At 30.9% G+C, this 24,408-nt stretch overlaps 1 protein-coding gene across 1 annotated transcript in view; it reads left to right on the top strand.

The window, feature by feature from the left end:
- Positions 1 to 3,245: 3,245 nt before the first annotated feature.
- Positions 3,246 to 24,408, top strand: part of LOC135135247 (uncharacterized) — a 48,858-nt gene continuing 27,695 nt past the window's right edge. The window contains exons 1-2 of the mRNA XM_064064269.1: positions 3,246 to 3,452; positions 17,492 to 17,686. Of these exons, the coding sequence (XP_063920339.1) occupies positions 3,359 to 3,452; positions 17,492 to 17,686 (289 nt within the window). The 5' untranslated portion in view covers positions 3,246 to 3,358. The remainder of the gene's footprint in view (positions 3,453 to 17,491; positions 17,687 to 24,408) is intronic.

The raw sequence follows: 24,408 nt of genomic DNA, 5'->3' as shown, positions 1-24,408 counted from the left end.
AAGAAGGGCCCTATTTGACATCATAGTACGACAATAACTTGATCTAATGGCTATAGAACAACGACTAAAATTATCAACGTTTTCCTTTTAGAACCTTGATAACCTCATTTCAAAATATTATTAAATAAATAAATTTGTAAAAAACATGCCCTGAGGTACAGTGTCTATCTTTTGAACAACGTATTTTTATTATTTTTTTTTACCCTTTAGTTTTTACTAAATTCGTCTACTGTCGTATTAGTATACAGGCTAATCCAAAAATGACGGAAACGCTCGATGGTATGCTGATAAAAAGGCTCTGAAAAACTCAAAAAAATGTTTAAAAATCAATGAACAAAATTTTTGAAAATACTGAAAAATTAACTTGTGAGTCGTATTTTAGCAAATTATTTAACTGTCTAGTAGACATGCAGTTCATTAAGAAATCTAAATTGCCAAGTTAATTCTTCAAATTTGACGTTTAATATTTTAAAAAGTTTGGTGCAACCTTTTAAAGGCTTCTTCCCTTATAGATCACTAACAAAATGTATTTGTTAATTCTTCCCCCCCCCCCCCTACCCTAAAAATAATGACGTCGATTCTAAGTTTAAATAGTGTAGGATCAAGATGTCCATTAATCTGTATAATTCAATATTTTAATAATTTTTTGCGGATTGTTTTAGAAAATATCTAACGAATTTCTTTGAAACCTTGGTAACTCACTGGGTCGTCTGAATAAACTTTGGTAAATCCTTTTATTTTTACTTCCCGAGCGTAAACAAAGAAGTATAATAATTTAGTCCATCAATGTTTTCTCGACTTTTCATGATCCCTACAGTACGAAAAAAGTGATCTCCAGTTTCCGTCTATCTGTCAGTCTGTTTGGCGTCTGTGTCGATTTTTATTAGGCACGTAATCTCCGAAACTATTAGACCGTTTGTTATAAATTTTATAAGTATACCTATTAGGAATATCATGCAGATGGTTAAACGTTAACCAAAATTTGGCTAATCATCCCCACCAACAATTTGATAACGTCATCTTAAAGAATTCTATCTTAAAATTAAATTATTTAAATGCTGTACGCATTACAATATGCTCCTATGCTTGTGGTGTACGAATCCGCCAAAATTTGCTCAAAAAAATTAAAACAGTGTAAAGTACTACCAAAGATAATTGCAAACGCCGTCAATTACTGTATGAGGGGTCTTTAGTACTTTAGACCGCAACCTGCAATAAAACCTTACGAACCCTTCGCAACGGAGGTACGATTTCAGGCAGAGCCGGACTTCAAATTTTGGAACGTTCATATTTGAATCATGGTAGAGTTAATTTTTATTGGGATTTTTCTAGGAAATATGTATTTGCAAAGATTTAAAAAGTTTTAACAACCACACTTTCATGTGTCCTTAAATTTTAAGATTAAATTCCTTGAAAGCGGTCCGTTTAAAATAACAATCTACCTGTTCACGTATTGAAACAAATACGGTCCTGAAAAGGTAAGGGTGGCGAGTAATCTTGATGGACACGTTTATGCTGGGTGCACTTTCCGAAGTGGTCGGAAATTTTACAGCTGCAATTCTCATAATTGGAGTCATTTGCAAATATCTTTCGTCGTACAATAATAGTAGTTTACCACTAACTGACGATATAACCGTTTGTGGGGTTGCGGCAAAGGTATCAGCTCAGCATGCGGACCGGCGGTCGCACGTTCAATGCCAAACTTAGCCGATTTTTTTTCTTTTGTGCTGGCTAGTATTATCTATGTTGACGACGTATTCACAAATTAAGCACGAGTCACCCCATTTTCTCGCAAAGGTAGAATACGCACGCCTCTGTTGTAAGGAGACAAACTCATTTTCTCATTTAAATCAAACTAATTTCAACATGACATTTTTTCGATGTATAAACATAAACACTTGAACTTAAGCTTGCTATTAGTGATGAGAGGACATTTTTTGTTTCGTTTTTTTTTTATTATATTTTACATTGTCCGTACTTGGGAGTGCAAATTCTTTCTTGGCGCAGAGTGTTATTTATGCGACTAGTTTTTATTTTATAGAGGTTATCACAAAAACGAAAATCGCAAAATCAAATTTTATAATTTTTTAAAGAAATGGGATTTGTAGGATTATACTTCAAGCGCGAGAAAGGTTCTCTCGAAATAACCTTCGACCAATTTTTGTTATAAAAAGACAGAACTGTACAGGGAAGACCAAAATTATGGAACTGATCAAGTATTTGCGACATTTTTGTTTTATATATAATTTCAAGCTGTTTCAAGCAATTTGAAATGGCCCTACGCTAATAAGTATTGATTCTGAATAAAGAAAACAGTTTATTCTGCATTCAATTAATTAAAATAAGTACATAATTAAAATCAACTAATCAACACAGCTTTTATTTCATAGCAGGTGCTCAAAGAACTTGTCGTTTACTTCGAGGCAGTAATGAAGGCAGTGAATAATTAAATTTCTTAAGATGTTAAATTCTAGGACACCGTAACTTTTTGATTAATGTCACAGACATAAAAAATTAATTTGAGCTTTACCTAAAAGTTGATAAATTGCATTACAAAAAGGTGCGAAAACTTTAGCCTATTTTAGTTGTTGTGTGTGTGTTTTTTTTTTCTGAAAATTTTGTAATACAAATATAGATTACCTTCTTCACAGATATTTGCTTCAATCAACTTTAGTTATGCTGTCATGACAATGCTGAAATATTATCCACAATCGAGTGGCGTGTTGACGGAATAAATTATTATAGTAGTTTAGTAGTTTAGTACGGATGGTTTAGGCACCGATTCTACATCAACTGTATCAGTTTTTGTACTGTTTGTCTGGAAAATAACATTGTTGTTAATTTTCTTTACACTGTTAATGCAAATAATTTTAATGTTAAAAAACGATGTTTGTCTCATTGTGCGCCTGTTTCAATAACCATACAAAAAGCATTTTTATAGTTCTTATGTTTTTTGCTAAAATTCTAAACAAGTGAAAAATCACATTAATTGAATCCTGTACGAGTACTTAAAGCACTTATAGCTTCCACCGCCACCGCGCCTAACACTTTCGGACCACTTCCAACCACACTACCAGAATTTCCTCTTACTTGAGCTTTCCTCCGACGTAAATTTTTTCAAATTTCCTGTAAATCCGTATCCTTATTTCGCAACTCCGATGATTAATCGATTATTTACAGCAGCGTCGCTGATCCCACCTTGCCGCCCATCTTCGCCTTGGTCGAGGCGCTAATTCTTCGCCGCAAAGTCGGTCGGCCTGATTCCGGAGCACCAGTCTTCAGCTTCTTGGAGTCAGTGTTGCCGGTGAGCTGACAGGTGCAACAGCCGTGTGTTAACAGTTCTTCGGCGGTCCGCGCGATGCTCGAGTGTCAGTGTAGGGGTTTGAAACCCCGAAAATTTATGTGCAATTTACCCCTCATTGTAACTTTGGGAGTTACTCTTTTAAGCAACGGTGAGTCCGGATCTCTCAAAACTAACACTTTAGTGGCTTTTGCCGCATTTTTAGGTTGCGGTCCGATAACGGTCGCAAACGATGTAATTGTAATTTTGCTTCTGCTGTAAGTCGGGAGCAGTAGGATCAGTTATAAACGTAAACGTTTTGTAATTTTTATCTGTTTTCGGTTTGCGTTTTTGGGATACCGTTAATGGGTTTAGATTTTGACCCAGATCGAAAATGAATCGAATTAGGTTTAAATTCTTTTCATTACGAGTAAGTAGTGGATTTTATAATGAAGCTCATCAGTGGTTTGAATTGGGGCTTGATACAATGGGGCTTCTACGGTATTGAGTGGCGTAGCAGTACGAAACGACATCTTCAAAAGAACTTAATTAAACATTTCCATTCTATTTAATAATAATATCAACGTGAAAAAATATTAACTGTGTATTTATAAAAGAAGCATTTTAGTGATTGCTAATTATCCAAAAAAAAAAGAAAAATTAACCATTTTGAAACTATTTATGTTAAACATCAAAAAAATACACTGAAAACTACTTAGTTCTTGTAGTATACTACTTCACCGTCAATAATTCTTTAAAACTGAAATAGACATAACAGAAACGCAACTTCAGATTATATCAAATTAACACCAATATAAACTTAATTTATTGCTGAGAACTGAAATAATGTTATTGTACAAAAAATATTAAACTGTTCTTATAAAATATGCACTGCACAGATGAGAGATTCGAAATTAGACAAAATTTTCTATAGAAAGAAAAAATTTTAAATGAAATAATGCATATCGAATTCAGTTGATAAAGTAGTCCAAGAAATTCCATAAATTTTTGTGACCTGTGAACTCCAAGATGGTAATAAATATGTAAACAGAACGTATTTAAATGACACTGTACTAGTAACAGGTAGAAGCCCACGCCAGAGATGTACTTTTAACATGTCAGTGTGACGTCAAACTTTTAAAATTCGTATTCACTGCAAAAACTACATTTACTATAGGTTTTGGTGTACAATACAGCCTATTTTTGCATACACTTTTAATAAACATTGTTTGTACTAACGAATTCTATGCATTTATTTATTGATTTGAATTAACTGTTAACCAATTCTGAAGATAATTTATGACTCTGAAAGTCATGATTTTTTATTGCGTCGGTACATAGACATATACAAGACATTTATTTATTTATTCATTCGTAAAATGAAGCACTAAAAGATAACACACCCTGAACTGATTTACACGATTTATTCTAGTATTTTTACATAGTATGAGTTTTGCCATATACGTATTTAGTTATGTATAATCTTATTATAATAAATTTGTTTAAAATTCAAAGCACAAACTTGTTAATATACACTATAATTACAATTCACACCACTTTATTAGAATAATTTTACTCTTAGCCTAGTTGTTAACAGAGTAAATTGCACAAAATTACTTATTTTTTCAGCATGATATAAAAATAAAATGTAAATTAAGTGCAACCTTCTTTTTTAAACATGAACAATTACTGTTTTTCTTTTATTTAAAACTGTGTAAATGGAGTTGGAAAATGTTTACTAAATAATTGCAGAATAATTTGTACAAGTGTTAAAATAAAGAAGTTATTTAATTACTTTAAAAACCCACCCACATCAGTTTTTTTGCAACGGTATCCCAGTTTTCTTGGCCCATTAATACTGATTAGCACCAATTTGCGCAACTTTCTTCTAATTAAATGACTGCATATCTTTTACGGTTTCCAAGATCGCAAAATGAGCAAAATCACTTTGAGTTTTAAATACATACTCTACATTTTTTTTAAACAAAAGTTATGAACAAGAAATGGTACTTTTGTTCAGTCATTATTGAAACGGAAATCAAGTACAGAAAACCCAAGTTTAATGGCATGTTGAGCTCAAACATGGAGTCAAAATTGTGAAAACTAAGATATATTTAAAACCTTCACAACATTTCACGCAATAAAGTGTATAAATATTTCGACAAAAAAATCATATACGTAGAGTAATTAGTCATTCAACTTTCAACGGGAAAAATGTATCCTCAGTGTCTCAGTACACGCTTAACTTCAATTGTTTATGCTTTACTCCGATAGTTTTCGGCTATTAGCACGTTCAGATTGGAATGTTATTTTGATAGAACTTCCCTCGTCTTTGAAGTATAGTCCGACAAATTCCGCTTTTTTAAAAAATTATAAAATTAGATTTTGCGATTTCCGTTTTGTGATAACTGTTAACCTTTATAAAATGGCGTAATTAACATCGCCGCAACTTATGAGTCTTTAAATATGAAATATATCTAGAGCAAACAACTGGCGGGAAAAATGTAAATATTCTCAATTTCTCAGTATATGCTTAACTTCGACTGTTTATGTTTATAATTCGACCGAATTCGACTTTTAGTATGTTCAGAGTACAACTATCAGCGGTTAAACTAAAATAAAATTTGGTTGATTTTGTGTCCTCAACACAGAGGAAAGGACACAAAGTAATCTTAAAATATCTGCATGATTTCACAGCATTCGGTTTTTGCAATTTCAGAATTGTAAAATTTTGTTATACAATGTTGATTTTTTTATATATTGTTATTTTATAAAATTTGAAGAAGATTTATTCGGTAGAATTCTAAGATGACGTCATAATTTTTTGACAAGGCCTTTATCTAACAAATTTTGATTAACGATTTATCACTTTTTCTATAACCTTAAGACGTTTGGAATATTTCAGTACATTCGCTTTTGCCATCTTAAATTAAATTGTAAAATACAATTTTGAATTTTTCCCCAAAAATCTCCATGTCTAACACGGATTCTAAATTATACATACATGAAGTATGTAATTCTATAAAATTTAAGGAACATTTGTTCTGCAAAATTATACAATGACGTGTATAAACGAAACAATTGTTATTAATGATTTACCATGCTTAGGATAATCTTAAAAAGTTTGCAAGTTATCAAAGTATTCAGTTTTACAATTGCAAAGTTAAATTGTAAAATGTTTTTATACAATTTTGATTTTTTCTCAAAAATTTAAAAATTTTGGATGTCTAGGGTGAAAACTCGAAACGGATTCATGAATCACACATGCAGGAGTATGCAATCCTATAAAATTAAAAAAATTAAGTATATGTTATGCCAAAAAAAGGGCAAATTAGTATTAAGTAAAATGGTTCGTTTCACCACACATTTTGTTTTTTATTTACTACATGGTGATTTATCTTTTTCTTTTTAAGAAAAGATGCCAATTTTGACGTTGAAGAGGTTTTTTATTTTTTGTAAAAATCTCAGTCAGTAGTTTCTATATGGATCCGCTGGAATGATGGTCAAAATCTTTTGAAATTCACAACTTTTTTAAAATAATCTTAAAGATGGGGCGAAATGTTAAAAAATGCGTTTAAAATACCTCGCGACAAAAATTGCCTTTTTTTATTTTATAAAAAAACAATAAAAAACTTCAACGTCAAAATTGGGCTGCTTGCTTAAAAAAATTACACAGTACCTTAAAATAGATGAAAAAAAAATCTTAAATAGAAGAAAAAAAAAATGTGGGGTGAAACGTACTATTTTACTGATTTCAATTTAGAAAAGTCATCTAAAACGTCCGACAATCCAATTCAGAGTCATTCAGATGAGAATTGGATTTGAAATAACAAACAATGCTTTTGGAATCACCAAAATTTATATTTGGTAAAATAAACAATAATGATATCATTATTGTTTCAGAGGGTCATAAACGAAAAAAATTGAATCAACTGTTTACTTATGTTTACGATAACCTTAAAACGTTTGCAAAATTTCAGAGCATTCGGTTTTGCAGTTCCAAAGTTAAATTCCAAGATATTTTGATTTTTTCTCCAAAAATCTGGATATCTAGAATAAAAACTTAACAGGGGTTCATAAACCACATGTGGAGATCTTATTTTATAAAATTTAAATAATATTTATTATTGTAAATTTTGGAGATGTCGTCCACTGGTTCAATAGTTTCGGAGATTATATAAAAATCCAGACAGACGACAGACAGACAGACAGACAGATAGGCAGACAGACGGAAACGGGAGACTTATTGTTTCGTACTGCGTTTACACTGTAAAAAGGTGTTCTTATTTACTATTTACATATATAGTTTTTATGCGTTTGTTATATTTTTAGGAATATTTCACTCAGAAATTTGAGGAAGATTTATTTGACAAAATTATAAGATGACGTCATCATTTTTGGGATGGTTCATAAACGGATAAATTTTGATTAACGAATTACCATACCTCTAATAACCTTAAAATGTTTGCGAGATTTCACAGCATTCGGTTTTAAAATTTCAAAGTTAAATTGCAATGTATTGTTACACAATTTTGATTTTTGCTCAAAAATCTAGATGTTTAGAGTAAAAACTCAGCACAGATTCATAGACTACACATGTTATTGTTTAAAATTTAAAATGGTCACCGCATTGCTGGTGGGGATGATTAGAGAAAATTTAGTTAGAGTTTTACCATCTATACCATATTCACAACATACATATAAAATGTTTGAAAGTATCCTTTTTTGAAAAGCACTTCATATTTGTTTTTTTTTCCACCAAAATGTTATTATCTTAGAAATATTTTTGATTTCTCCACTAAGTACATACCAAAAACACCTTTTACTTGTTTAACTTTCAATCCAGTTCTTACGCCATGTAATTTCACTGCATCTCAATACCAGTCGCTGCTTTTGAAGATTTTAAAAACATGATACTCTAAACATTTACTACTCGTATTAAATGAACTTCGCTTGATAACCATTTTACGTCAGTCAGTACCCATTTTTAGAATCAAAATCTTCGAAATTTGAAATCAGTCACGCTAACTGCAGCGTCTTAACCTTGCCGCTTTTTTCATAAATCCAGATGCCTTCTATTGTCATAATAACTACAACTGGTAGAGAAGACATTTTTTTTTTATATCCCAGGCACAATGCAATAGATCTCTCGTTTCCGTCTGTCGTCTGTTTGTCTGCCTGCCGTTTGTCCGCTGGTTGTATTTTTTATTAGACAGATAATCTCCGAAGGGTTGGACTTCTGCTGTCAAATTTTATGTGTGTGTGTTTGAAACATGTAGATGTCAAAACGCCAACCAAAATTTGTCTGATCATCCTCACCCAGATACTTCTATATTATACTGCACGTGTCGAAACTGACATACGTGTTCTTGCTGAAATGTATGCTGCTGCTGTATCAATATTTTCAGATTTTTGGAGCAACGGTAGTGTCCGTTTTCTATCATGGGTGCGAACGGCACTCCGGGCCATACCAAATATAAACAAGTGTATTTTAGTAACATAATCGTTCGAATCAAAGGCAGTGGCGGAATATGGACAATTAAAGTATGACAACCGAATTTGTTAGACTGTACTGCAAGGGTAAGGGAAGTCCTGTCGAAATAACCTTCAACCAATTTTTTTGTAACTATTGCATTAAACACTTTTAATTAAATGAATAAAAAAATAATAATTTACTGTAAACAATTCTAGGCTAACTTTCTTTTATTTGTAATTTCCATTTTAAAAATCAACATTGTGTTCATTTTCAATAATAACATTAACAACCATAAACAACTTTTTATCAAATAAGGATCGATAATAATGTTGTTTACAACAATTTATTATAAGAAGACCCAACAAAAAACGCTTTTTAATGAAAGCACACTTTTCAGTTTTACCAAAGAAAGGTTAAAGAACTAAAAGAAATGAAAAACCTTCTTACTTATTTATTTATTCAAGTGTATTCGTTTACTTTATTACTTTCATTTTGCAATAAAAATGTATATATGACTATAAATAAGTGAAAATAAAATGAAACGTCATTTCTCGCAATTCTAAATGTGTGTAAAAAGTATCAGCGGAATGCGAATTAAATTCTAGGATTAAGTGTAGCGTTTAGCATGCATCAGTTCAAATAACCGTTAATTTGAATAACATGAAGTTCGATTGAAATCAGCATCTTCGTGTAAAATTATATAGTACGGTTAAACGCAATAGATAATAAATAATAATCGTGATATGTGTCGCAGTGATATCATCGGCATTTCAGAACGTAGATGGTATCTCCAAAAAACTAGTTTAAATTTAGGAGACAGTTTATATGTTTATTCCATATATTTTTTGAATTCCTGTAATTATGAAGATAGTTTATTTTATAATAAAATGAAGATACATTAATATATATTACGTAACTGCGCTTTAAGTACCTTCCTAATTCAAAAATAATTTTACTCAGTAAATTGCGTATTACTCAATATTATAACGGATGGTCAATATGCAAATATCACAATAAATTATGATCTTATAACGTTGCTTTTCTGTTATTAACCATTTCTTGTATATGTCAAGTAACTGCCGTTGAATTATACACTAATGAACATCCGTGACTCCTACACATCATTGAGTGAAATGGTGCCTTTAGCCATCGCTAACTACAATAATAACAACAATAGGCCCTATTTTACGACACGCAGATAACAACCATCTGACGTGAACGTAATTATTCAGCCCGGAGTAATGCATTAAAATTTTTAACTCTGGAAGCTAGTTCATTTGCGCTAGGTGCAGGTTATCATTAGTAACTCGTGCCAATAAGTTGATATTTCAAACACGCATGTCGACAATAAAAGTTAACTGTACATTCAAGGAAACTGCTGTAATGTTTGTTTTTGAAGTCAGATTTATATGTTAAATCATGAAATCAACATAATTATAGGCCACATTCTTGAAATAGTTGCTAAGTGACGCATCTTTACATCTTCATGTTGACAAGAAGTTATAAAATTATTAGTTTATCAAAGTGAATGGTTTAAGCAGAGGATGCGTCGAAGCAAACCGTTTACCATTGGTTAATTAAAGGTTTCAGCAATGTGTAGGTTTGGTAAGAAGCATGCAGTTTAAATTGCAATGTTTCACACTTTTGGTTTTCTTGTTTTTTAATACACTATTTTATGGCCATGAAACTCCTAATCTGCGGCTCTGTCACGAGCAAGTTCCGTTTCCGTTTTCTTAATAATCTCTACTTATGTCATAGACCTGTACTATTCCTTGCGCAACGTTTTATTTCTACATAAAAGTCATTAAAATGGCATTTTTTTCTAGAAACAGTCTAATCCCGTGTCTACCCTTATTACCCTGTGTAAATAGTAGATAATATAATCAGGAAGCAACTTTCACCAGCGATTATTGCGGTTGTTGTTGCGCAAAAGTCCGCTGCCATAAATTATGTCCCAACTTAAAAAAGAAAAAGGTACCTAAATAAATCATAAACAACCCCTTCCGACAAGTGATGTCTACTTATCAAGATTTGCGCTCGAACAAACGGGTTTGCAACCTCTTCTTTATTTTCAACCGTTACTACTGAACACAACTGGCATGCGGCAATCAAACGGTTCAGTTGGTTTTCTCCTGAACGTTGATTTCTATGCTGATATGAAAATTTACTTTTTCACGTCATCTGATGCTATCGGACTTCACATCTGATCCCATTAATCACTATCCCTTACATTTGTGTCATTCTTGATCCCGGTGATGTTACCACGTGTCACTTTCCAACAGAACTGTGGTGTTTATGCAACAAGCTGGTAATGGTGTGGAAGAATTTGTTTTCGGTGATGACCGATGTATGTACTAAATTTTGCATAGAAAGTTACACGAAAAATTACTTATTCACGACGGAATTTGATGTAACTGTTTAATGTGCGTCTGCGGTTTACATGCTTCTTCATACCATGAACTTGTAACTTATTGTCTAAATTGTGCCAGTAACCTAGAAATGAAAATTAAAGTGCAGGTATATTAGCGCCTCTACACATGAGAATCAGATCGTTCTATTATTTTTTAGAATCAGAAAAATGGATTGAATTTTCTCAAAGTTTCTATTCTCATTTATCACGTTATTAAACATTATTAACACATATCTGATAACATTGTTAACGTTTATTAGTGTTTTATTATTTTATTACTATAGGAGGATGTTCGTTCAGCAATTCTTTTATATTATTAATAAACTTTAAGTGTGATGATAACATGTTGATGAATAAATAAAATCAAAATAATTATACTAGTCCAAAAGGTATAAGGTTATATGACCATCATAAAAGTAGTTGACCGTAAATAAATACCCCCTTTGTGGGATTCGCACTAAGCTTACCGGTTGGCAATAAATCGTCTTCTAAACATTTCTTGTTCACATTTAACAGGGCCGGCTTTCAAAGCGAGTGGTTATTTCGGAACCCTCAACGGCTGCAGGTAGTAAAGAAATAGTGGAGTGGTGGATTTACATATTTAGTGAAAGCCGCCCCTGAACGATACACAACAGCCGGTCGAGCTGCAGTGGACACGTTATTTACGACCCTAAAACCTTTTCTATTGTAAACAACTTAATTTCGACACAATGGGATGATTTTATGATGGCCATATAACCTTATAGCTTTTGGTCTACTATACTGTACTTATTTTACTTTAAAATCAAATTTAAAAAAAACTGTATTTAAATACAACTCATGTACCTTAAGGCTGTTGCTCAACAGAATACAATCTTTTTTTGAGACGACATAATCAATTTTTTGGTGGAATACGCTCCTCAAAAACTCCTTAATTATTATTATATAAAAAAAGCCTTTTAATCTTAATAACTTAAAATCACAGTGTTCTGTTTTCGAAGTTCTTTTAAGTGGAAAACTCTTTGTATATTGACGTTTTCCATTATATTATATCTCATTTTTTTCACGTATGATATCCTGTACTTTATCTTACTGTGTTTTAAATTGTTTTTACACGACACACTAAAGTATGGACACCAGAAAAAAACGCAAGATTTTTACTTCCTGAGCATAAGCTAAGGGAGTATTGTAATCGAGTCCATTGGACGACCTTTATGTTTTCTCGACGTTTCATAACCCCTAGAGCACGAAAAAATAGGTCTCCCGTTTCCGTCCGTCTGTCTGTCTGTCTATCTGTCTGCCGTCTGTCCGGATTTTTATTAAACAGATAATTTCCGAAACTACCACAAATTTTACATGTATTGTGTATTATGATCATGAATATTGTGTGGTAAAATACTAATCAAAATTTGGATAACATCCCCACAAACAATAGGATGACGTCATGTACAAAATTTGCATTAGTAAATTTTATTTCAATTTTAAAAACAAGATAATCCTTCAGATGTGATTTATGAATCCGTTTTCAGTCATACAGATTTTTGGAAAAAAAAATCAAAATCGTATAACACTTTTCAATTTAACTACTTTGAAACTGCTAAACATTTTTACATTAATCATGGTAAATCGTTAATCGAAATTTATTCATTTATTCCATCTAAAAAATGATAACGTCATAGTAAAACTTTGCTTAATAAATGCTGTCTGAAATATGCAGAATATTACTTTATAATTGTGGTTTATCAATTCACTCATAGATTTTAGTACTTATACAGAGTGACTCGAAAAAATTAATAAATGAGGCAATTTATTCTACTGATTAAAATCAAGTACGATTCACGTCATTTTCCCAAAATTTCGGAATAAAATATTGTTATTATTGGTATTAAACTGCATCTATCCAAATTGATATACGCGTCCCTGCAGAAATGTTAATGACGTCATCACAAAATTTTGTCATGAAAAACTCACTTGAAACCAATTCCTAGCATGCTTCCTAACATTTACTTTAACATTACATACATATCTTTATTTAACTTATATGAGTTATCATAAAAAATAAAATTCGCAAAATCAAATCTTATAATTTCTCGAAGAATTTGGAATCCTGGACCACTTTTTTAATGTCACAATTTTTCATTTTTTCAACTCAATTTTTTTTAATTTTTCAATTTCTTGACTTTCCAATTTTTCAGTTTTGCAATTTTTAGCTATTACAATTTTTCAATTTTTCGATTCGTCAGTTTTTCAAGTTCTTGATTTTTATTTTATATTGTACCAATTTTTTATTTTTTTTTCTCGATTTTATATCACAATGTTTCCTTTTTTCATTTCCTTGATGTTTCTTTCAGTTTTATAATTTTTCGTTTATTCAATTTTTCAAATCTTCAATTTGTCAATTTTTAAAAATTTCAGTTATCAGATTTTGCCCTTTTCGATTTTTAGGTTTCTCAATTTTTAATCTTTCGATTTTTCAGTTTTTCCTTTATTCACTTTTTCAACTTCTTAATTTCCAGTTTTTTTCAAAGTGTTTAATTTATTTATTACTTTTTTGTTTTTTCATTTTTGATTTTTCAATTTTATAATTTTGCATTTTTTCAATTCTTTTATTCAAAATTGAAATTGAATTGAAAAACCGAAAAATCGAAAAATAGAAAAATAAAAAATCGAAAAACTAAAACATCTGAAAAATTAAAAAACCGAGAAATTGCAAAATTGAGTGGAAAATCAAAAACTGCAAGTCAAGGAACTGAAGAAACGTAAAATTGAAACATTGAAAAACCAAAAATCGAGAAACTTAAAAATCTAAAAAAATTAATGAATCGAATAATTGGAAAGAAAAAATAAATCGAATCGAATAATTGGAAAACCCAGAAACTGAAAAAACGAAAAATTTTGGAGTGGTCATAATTGCGTAGTCGAAAAACTGTAATACTGAAGGATCGAAAAATTGAAAAATGAAATATCGAGAAATTGAAAAATTAAAGTTACAAAATTAAAAATCCAGAAACTGAAAAATCGAATACATAAATGGAAAAGTTTTAAAATCCAATATTTGAAAAACTGGAAAAATTCTAAAATCGGAAAATTAAAAAAGTGATTTTTTTTAATTATTATTATTGTTTCAAATTAAAAATGAAAACTAGAAAAATTGCAAAGCAAAAATTGAAGAAACGAAAAATTGAAAACTCGAGACACTGAAAAATTTTAAATTGATAAAATGAAGCGAAAAATTGCAAAATCGAAAATTTGTAGAAATGAAAACTTAAAAATCGAAAAAGTGAAAAATTAAAAATTGAAAACTCGAAAAATTTTAAATCGAAAAACTGAAGAACCAAAAAAAAATGAAAAACCGAAAAATTGCAAATCGAAAAATCAAAAACCCAGAAATTAAAAATTTCATATTGAAAAAAAGAAGAATTAAAAATCAGAGCAATTAAAAAATTGCAAATCGAAAAATTGAAAAATCTAGAAATTGAAAATTTTCATATAGGGAAAGAGAAGAAAAGAATTAAAAATCAGAACATTGAAAAACCGGAAGATTGAAAAAATAAAGAAAATAAAACACTGAAACGAAAAATTGCAAATCGAAAATTTGAAGAAATGAAAACTTAAGAATCGAAAAAGTGAAAAATGAAAAACCGAAAAATTGAATATCAAAAAATCAAAAATCTAGAAATTGAAAAATTCCACATTGAAAAAAAGAAGAATTAAAAATCAGAACATTGAACAACCGAAAACTTGAAAAAACTAAGAAAATAAAAGACCGAAACGAAGAATTGGAAATCGAAAATTTGAAGAAACGAAAAAAGAAAACTCGGGAAACTGAAAAATCTAAAATTGAAAAAATGAAAAATAAAAAATCTAAAAGTTGAAAAACCGAAAAATTGAAAATCGAGCATTTGAAGTAATGAAAAATTAAAGAATCGAAAAATTAAAAACTACAAATTGAAAACTCTAAAAATTAAATAAATTAATAAATTAAAATTGAAGAATTCAAGTAAAAAAATCCGGTGTGTGTTATATGCACCACTAGTTTTAACATTATTTATTTGGTGAAATTAAAATAACTTGAGACTGTTGCCTTATGATTTCAAAAATAAAAAAATTAAGGTAAAAATTGACTCTTCAGTTAAGTATGAGAGCATAAATACTAGACATCACATGTAAAATAAGATTTACTGATTTATAATTTGAGATGACGTCATAACTTTTTTGTAGGGGATGAATAGTAGTAACGTTCGACTACGACAAGCTTTAAAAACTACCTCTTCAAAATTTTGTAACAGAAAACAGAACGGGGAAAACCTGCATTTTTTCTATTTTATGAGCTGTTAAACATCAGAAAGGCATTAAATTAGATTTACTGCAACATCTAACCTAATAAATTAATAAGTAATTAATTTATTCTAATTAAATCATTATAATTATATCTCCATGATTTTTTAATGAGATCGTGGGCAAGGTTATAAATATTTCCGAATGCGACAAAAGAGGTATTCTGTGCAATAAATTAGATGACATCTAGCACAAAATAACGGAATGCACAGGTGATAATTTGTCTGACAAAAACCACTGAATTAAAATTTTGGTGCTCATTATGAAAATGAGCACCAAAATGAAATATCTTTCAGCCGAATTCGAGTTTTTACGAAACTAATGTAGACAATTCATTGTGCGTCAAGTCATTCTACATATAAATCTTAGACTTTTTTAAAAATTGAAATATTGTAATTTTCCAATTTTTAAATTATCAATTTTGCAATGTTTGGAATCGGATCATTTTGAAATTAATAGAGAAAGCAAGGTTTTCTAAAAATCTGAAATAACCTATGTTAGAAAACAAAAGTGATATACTTAATTCAACAGTCGTTACCGGATTGATGCGTAGTTGAAAAGCGATTCAAATTTGTGGTTTTCCACTTCTTGCTAAAGAACCTTTCTCTCATAATGTATAATTCAAGGCTTAAACCACTGTGAACTCCAGCTTCTGAAAAGATTTAAAAATATCCTAAATATACTCTCCCTTTGTCCATTGGAATTGAACAAAACGCATTTTTTATTTACATTTTTCATAATTCAATTTGCAGTCATGTACAGTATGTATAATAAATTAGCGAAACGGCTAGACTCGTATTACCAGCAATGCGTTTAATTATTTCTTCGTGCATGATTATTGCAATAAATTTTCATTATCGTATTCTATGAGTTGCAACATGCCAAGAGAATCCAATTTATACATTCGTCAGAATTACGCTAGTAAAACTGAGTTTTTGTTGGGGAAAAATTGGTCTAAAGTGTTTGGACAGTAAAGTGTGTCAAAAAATACACTGGTTTTATGACTTTGACACCGTACGAAACTTAAATAGCAGCGCATTGCTGTATTTGGCTGAAACGCTTCCCCTAAACGGGCAGCTTATCTTTTATTAGCTTAAGTCATTTTTTGTTCGCGAACTAAACGTTTAAAAATGTCAAAATCAAAAAACCACTATATCCCTTGGCAGACTATACTTCCTTTTGCCCAATTTTTTACCCTAGACATCCAGATTTTTGAAAAAGATTCAAAAATTCATTTAACTTTGATCTTAGACCAATTTTTTTCGTATAGTAGACAGTTTAATAACGCATGAAGTCTAAAATTTGAGACACAGAAAAAAAGGACGCATAATGAATAAGGGTCGTGTATACTATAGAACTTGTTTAAGTTCTCCCCTTCTTTGTAGAGACATAGCGTAACGATTCTTGCTGGAAACAATACTAACAACCGTGTAATTTCTAATTTTGAATGTAAGAAATTCACCGTAATGTACACTAAAGACTACATCAGAATATTAATCAATTATTGTTATAACAGATGATCTCTGTTGCTTAAGTTCACCGTGTTGACGTTTTGTATGCTACGACATCTGGCTAATACCACATCTTTCACTTATTCTAAAAACGCAGAAAACGTTAATTTTAAATATTTTCAAACAAACTATAAACAATGGCTTAAAAGTGTCCTACTGCACGTTCGTCGGTTCACATCGCATTGAAATCTCTCAAATGCAACGAAAATTATATTTACTTTGTGCTACCCAAAATTCTTTAAATTTTCGTTATTATATCGACCCAAACCCAAGCATCAGTACTCATGGTTCCGCTCTACATCCTCCCACCTGCTGCATTTCCGGTAACGACATTCAAGACGCTGCGGTCTGACGTATGCGTTCGTCAACCTATGATAAACATTAAAAACTTGTGATACACCAAGTTAGCAGTTTATTCAAATATTGGGTTACATTCATGACTTTGTTAACCTCGACTTTCACCTTGTTACGATGACTCATTGGAATTATGTTTTCAGTAATAAATGGAGACGAGAAAATAGGATGCAGGTTTCCGGGAGCTCCAGCGCATTCATCAGTGGTGTTTTCCGACGAAAATCTCGGACCTGGGGCAGTGGCGACGTATTCGTGTGAACGAGGGTTTGAGCTATTAGGGCCGTCGAGAAGAGTGTGTGAGAATGGGCAATGGTTGCCGGAAGGAATTCCATTTTGTGGTAAGTTGCTGATGGAATCAAAGCGAATTGTGCGAAGTTAAAGAATTTATTAATCAAGAAAACAACAATAGATCTTAACATGCTGGAAATAGTAATATTACTTTTTCAAAATTCCTTTGTAGTATTTATATACATATTATACAGGGTTTTATAAATGTTTTTTCCATTTACCCTGAAATTATTGGATACAACAATAAGTAAAGTCGCATTATTGTCGATGGACAATTGAGATGCCAATTGGACGGGGTACATGTAATGGAAAGGATGTAAAACTGAACAGCAATCTGAATGATTTTTTACACTTAAATCGCTGCTTTCATATTTTCTCAACGTTTCATAACTCCTAGAGTACGAAATAATAGGTCGCCCGTTTCCGTCCGTCTATATCGATTTTTATTAGACAATCTCCGAAATTACTAAACCGATTGTCAAATTTTGTATGTATAATTTATAGAATTATTTAAATTTTCACAAAACATTCACAGAATATAATAACCTTTAACGAACAACGCCAGCAATTGGACTTGAAACGCGCAATCAAAATTTGTTGATACCAACTGAAACAGTAATTGTTGATCACGCTGTACATATTTTAGTAAAACAACTTAACTACGTCAATTTGTTGATTAAAATGATACACATTTTAGGAGTAGCCGTCAACTTTACAATCCAAGTCCTTTTCTGAAATAATTATGTCACTAATGCATTTTTTCATTCTTTTTTACCTCCCGAGAGTAAGCCAGAGAAATACAGTAAGAAGCTCTATCTGACTAATGGCTAATTTCATGTTTTCTCGACGTTTCTTAGCTCCTTGATTTGAATAAGTAGGTCGCCCGTTTCCGTTTGTCGCTGTTGGCGATTTTATTAGATAGACAATTTCCGAAACTACTAGAGCAAGTGCTGTGAACTTCTGTACATATTTTAATAATATGTTGTAGATGATACAACGTAAACCAAAATATACTTATTTGATAATTCTTACTCAAAAATTTGACATCATTTCAAAATTTTGCTGAGAACAAACAAATTAAAATGTGCAAAATACTATATTTCTCTAGATGTGGTTTACTAATCCATGTTAAAGTAAAAGTACAGAAGTGTGCTATGCGTATGTTTCAAGTGATTTATGAACCACAAGTATAGGAGTATATTTTATTTTATAAAATTTTAATAATATTTTCACACTCTAGAAATCGTGAAACGTCGAGAAAACACGAAAGTAGCCATCCGTGAGACAGATTCCATTTTTTGAAATTATTTATATCTCCATATTGTTTAAAAAATAGTGTATGAAACAGTTCCCATTACGGTTTATGTAATTTTCTGAAAATTCTAGCTACATAAACATATTGTTTTGTTATTAATGTCACATTACCATATTAGAATTGATATATTTATTTCTACCACTACAACGTTGAAAATATTTTCACAATACTTTCCACTCTTATTTTTAACATAATAAGTATATGCATTATATACAGCGTGTCCCAGATTAAACTCCGCAACTCTATATCATGTGAAATTCTGTAAACGCTATTGTTTTTAGCTTGAAGGGGGCAGCTTAATTTAGTATATATTCTTTATATTTACCTATATATTGATGGATCATTAAATTACGATTATAATACAAATTCTTAATATGACCAGATATATCTAATCATATACAGGATGAGTCACTAACGGCACTCATCAAAATTAATGACAGAATATTTCGAGACTAAATTTGTACAGTTCTTTAAGGACCACATAATAAATTTATTTTCAAATATACGGAGTATTCTGATTTAAAGGCATAACACACAATTTTGTTTTTCCAAATACCCCATATGTTTTTATATATTCTGATCGACCCCTTCTTAGGCTCTATCACCATAGTTTATTTTCGAAATTTCAATGCGAGATTGATAAATCATTCTAATTTTCTTGAAATTTTAATTTTGAGCGATGAAAATGTTCCCAAAAAATCGGACTAGGGTAATTTTTATAATCTGGGTTACACTATAATTTGGAAAGGCGCTTTATTGTGGTGTCTCTAAAATTGGGGTTTAATAGGCAGAGTGTTTATAAAAAAGTTTAAATTATAACGATTTTCAAATATCGAAATTTCAATTTTATTTTTTAATAACTTTTTCTCAATTTTATTATTGCATCTTATTCTGTTTTTTATTCTTTCTTTTTTGTTACGTAGTTAACGTCGATAACTATTATTGAGATTTTTTTTTATTTAGCGAACACACCAACATATTGAAAGAACGAGAACAAAAAATAAAGTAAGAAGCTGTAATAAAATACAGGGTCTCCTATTTGAAGAAACATGAAACATCAGTATATGAAATTTGTAACGTTTAATTTTGTTTATAAACACTCTGTATATTGAAATTTCATAAATATTGCAATACAGATCTTAAAAATAGCATTATTGTGATGTTTTTGTGAACTCTTGCATTGCTAAAAAAAATTTTTTAAATTTAATAGCATCCAAATTTCAAAAATAAACCAGTGTTTTAAAGCTCAGCAAAAGACTAACAAGGATTTGAAAAATTATGTAAGACATTCTATTCAGAAACACTAAATCGTGTGCTATGTCTTGAAAACAAAACACTGTGTATAGTCAAAAACAATTTTGGAGTATGCTGCTCAAAGAACCGTACAACTTTAGTCTCTAACTTTTTTCAATTTCTAGTAGTAACACAACTAAGCTACAACTGTTCCCTTTTCCCGTCAGAAATCTTGAACTTCTTTGCTTTTTGTCACAAATGGTTGAATTTTTTAAGTCTGAAAAATATTTATACCTAACCTCGCAACCCAGATTTAACGCTCTTAGATTTATTTTTGTGATCATATATATATTATTACGACCCTTGTGTGAATTAATTAATGATTTAACACGGACGACATATATTTAAAGACTGAAAAACATCTTGCTAATTGTTTTTAAAATTCAACGATAGTACGTTATTTCACTCAACTTCAATTTTTTATGTTCATAAATTTTATTACAAAATAAACACAAATAAGAAACGTGTTTAATGTCACTGTAATCGTCATTATGTATCAAAATCATTTAAACAATTTATAAGTTATATGTGTCATATTGTGTAATGTACCAAATTAAACTTCCTCCTTCAAGCTCAAAATAATAGCTTTTACAGAATTCCAATGTACCTATCAATTTTCAATTTTCAATATGTAAAACTGCGGAGTTTTATCTGGGACATTCTGTATATTAGCAATCAAAAAATAAAATTTGCGCAATCAAAATTTAAAATTTTTCTAAGATACAGAACTTATTTAACAGACTGTCCTTCAACAGCGTGGGAAATTCTATTAAAATAATTTTCTTACCATTACAAATTTACTAAATACAAGAGATAAGGTAATACAGTTCTTTTATCGTTAAACAACATTTACTATGCAAAATTTTGAGGTGACGTCATCGCACTGTTGGTAGGGATATTTAGTCGAAACCATTCCCAATATTTTTCATCAAATTACGATCCTCCATATCAGTGTAGTGTAGTAAGAATAGGCACTTTGTACATTTTAGAAAAAAGCATTTTATTTTGTTATTAAAAATTGAAGTGACATCACCAGTTTTAAATGTCCGTTATATAAATTTCTAAAACAAATTAGAGGATACATTATAAAATTTAATGTTAACCCGTATGCATAAAGCTTAAAATAGGTTACATTCATTAAACCACTGATAAAGAGTGTTCAACTGTACATTTCAAACGACAACCAATTTATATATTGTTTAATTAAGTAACACAATATACTATCACTCAACTGCTTGAACAAAAACAGCAATATCCGCATCCAGTTTTGAGTAGTTTATTAGATAAATTGCCCGCAGCCAGTAAGAATCATTTTACAAATTCCAGTGATTTTATAAAGAGTTAAGTAGGTAAGCGGGCTTAAATTGTGAGTAAACAAAGAGGCAAAATACAATTTCACTTAAGACGCGGCTCTCTGATGACGATGAGTAAACTGCGAAATATAACGGACCGGAGCCTCCAAGTAGGCCAAGCATAAGTCATGGGCAAATAAGAATCAGCACAGACAGGAAGCCGTCCTAAATTCCAAAGACGTTCCGGTCCTTACATAATTACATACTCCTGGTCCGGATTTTCCGTTTCGATTTTGTCTTAGTTCCGTCTTGACCGTATCAGATGGGAGAAAAGTGTTAGGTAACACGAAAGTGGTTAAAAAACAAATCCTGTTTAATTGTGCCCGTAAACAGTGGTTTTAATTTCGGTTATACTTGGTTTATTTACCAATTAAGGGGTCATTCAAGAAGCGCTAAGAGGTGGTAACTGCAATTTGAACTATCAAGACAAGCTGACCTGAGCTTCAAAACTACACAATCTGGAAGATCTTAATTAACAAATAAAAGTAGAAGGCAACTGTAGGTGCCGTGCAAAATAAAAACTGCAGTATTTATGACTCCTTGCGGAGGCAAGAACCTAAAATAAATCTTACAATTATTATTATTAATATAAAAAATTCTAATTAAAGTGATAGTTTAAATTATAACTTTGTTCTTGTTGTCCGTGTAAGTAGTCATCCACGTGCAGCAAACAGATTTCTCGTTTTTCAGTTTCAGTTATTTTGGTAAAAATTTATGTCCGTTTATACCCCAGAAATGCCAAATTTTTATGCATTTTTTAAACATACCTACATTGAATGGTAATCCGCATGAAATTCTCTTTAAGTATTATCGGTTTGATGGTTTTATCCGTTAGATATTATTTTTAGAAACAATAGTTATTCGTGTAGATAAAAATAGCTTTTCCCCACGAAAAAAAATTCCATAATAATACATGTTTTTTTTACTAAGTGTGATTCTTATTTTTCTGAAAATAAAATTTCTACAATGTGTTATAAATATGTGGTTAATTAAACCTTCCTCCACTCTCTCTGTATTTTCAAATACATATTGTTGCAATTTTCTTAATTTTCATTTAAGTAATTAAACTGAGTGATTTCATAGAAATTTAACAGAAATAGTATAATTTTTGTTTTCAAGATTGATAATGATCACTAAAAATGTCGTTTTCAAAAAAAATAAAACAAAATAAATAATGTCAAAACAACAAAATTATATTTTGATTAGAATTCAATTTTGCCATCAGATGTACAATTTTATTATTACACATATTAATCGTAACATTAGATCCCAGGTAAGGTAATTGTCACAATATTATGTTGAAAATGACTTTGATGGCTAACTGCACCTGGAGTATCAACTACAGTTAAGAAAAAAAAAGTTGGTTCATAGTTATAGTGTTCTGATCAAGTGAACTATGAACAGATGAGGAATGTCACTCTTATATCGTATAAAACGCTTTTATAAATTTGTGATTTTATTGCGAAAATCTAGATATCTAAGGTAAAAACTAAAGACGGATTCATAAGCCACAAGTAGAAAAGTATGTTATTTGATAAAATTTAAGCAGCATTTACAATGTACAATTTCGAGGTCCAATTGTTTAGACGTTTAGAAAAATCTAGTATACGGGGTGTTTGGAAAATGGCGGATTAACTCTCCGCTACGCTCTTAACAATCAGCTAGTGAGTCTGGGAAGAATAGTAAAAAAAATCCTTCTCACATTTTGGTGGAGTTATAATGATTGTAAATTTGGTTCTTTTGGCACGTTCGACAACTAAACAACACATTCATTATCACTATAACTAGTATTAAAACTTTTAGTTAATATTTCTCTGGTCAATGACCTAACAACAATGTTTGCCTGATATAAAGCGAAGGTACAAACCGGCAAAAATGCAGTAAGCAGTTAAAAATGTTTGACGTATCAAAAATTGTCACAGTTTTCAAAACCCTACGTTTATAATGTTCGGAGTTAACAATCTTCAAGTTTTAGGTATTCCTACTCGGAAAGAATTTGAAACTGTTTTGGAACCTCTAGTATCTTTTTTTATAATAGTTTAATTAAATTTTTTAAAGGATACACCCTCTATTATCTTAGAAAATATATCATTTGCCAAAATCAGTCTTAACAGGTATTAGCCCCAGCCACCTGCCCTCTCTTTTTTCAGAGTGTATGTGATTTGCCAAAATCGGTTTTATTTTAGCAGGTACTAGCCCCGCCCACCCACCCTCTCTTTTCTTAGAGGGATCTTATATTAGCCAAAATCAGTTTTATCTTAGCAGTACTAGCTGCGCCCACCCGCCCTCTCTTAGAGAATATCTCATTTGCCAAAATCTGCCATTTTCCAGAACACCCTAGATATTTTTACACTTTCTTATTAGCTCTCCCTAGGCTTTATAACTAGTTTTTTTTTTCATTTCGATACATTGTTGCCACGGCATTCTAATTCTCTTACTTTTTTTACTTCCCGAGCGTAAGCAAAGGAAGTATTGTAATCGAGTCCGTCGGCCGACTCTCTACTTTTACGTTTTCTCGATCTTTCATGACCCCTAGAAGACGAAGAAATAGGTCTCCCATTTCCGTCTGTCTGTCCGTCTGTCCGTCCGTCTGTCCGTCTGTCCGTCTGTCCGTCTGTCCGTCCGTCTGTCCGTCTGTTGTCCCGGATTTTTATTAGACAGATAATCTCCGAAAGTACTCGACCGATTGTTGTGAAATTTTGTACTTATATAAAGAATATCATGTAGATGGTAAAACGCTAACCAAAATTTGTCTAATCATCCCCACCACTAATGCGATGACGTCACTTCAAAATTGTACATAGTAAATGGG

Source organism: Zophobas morio, unplaced genomic scaffold (assembly GCF_036711695.1).
Source record: "Zophobas morio isolate AGI-343-1 ecotype UQ-CSIRO unplaced genomic scaffold, CSIRO_AGI_Zmor_V1 ptg000024l, whole genome shotgun sequence".
In the NCBI taxonomy this organism is placed as follows: domain Eukaryota; kingdom Metazoa; phylum Arthropoda; class Insecta; order Coleoptera; family Tenebrionidae; genus Zophobas; species Zophobas morio.
Note: the sequence above shows the minus strand (reverse complement) of the source record. Positions and strands in the feature narration are given on the sequence as shown.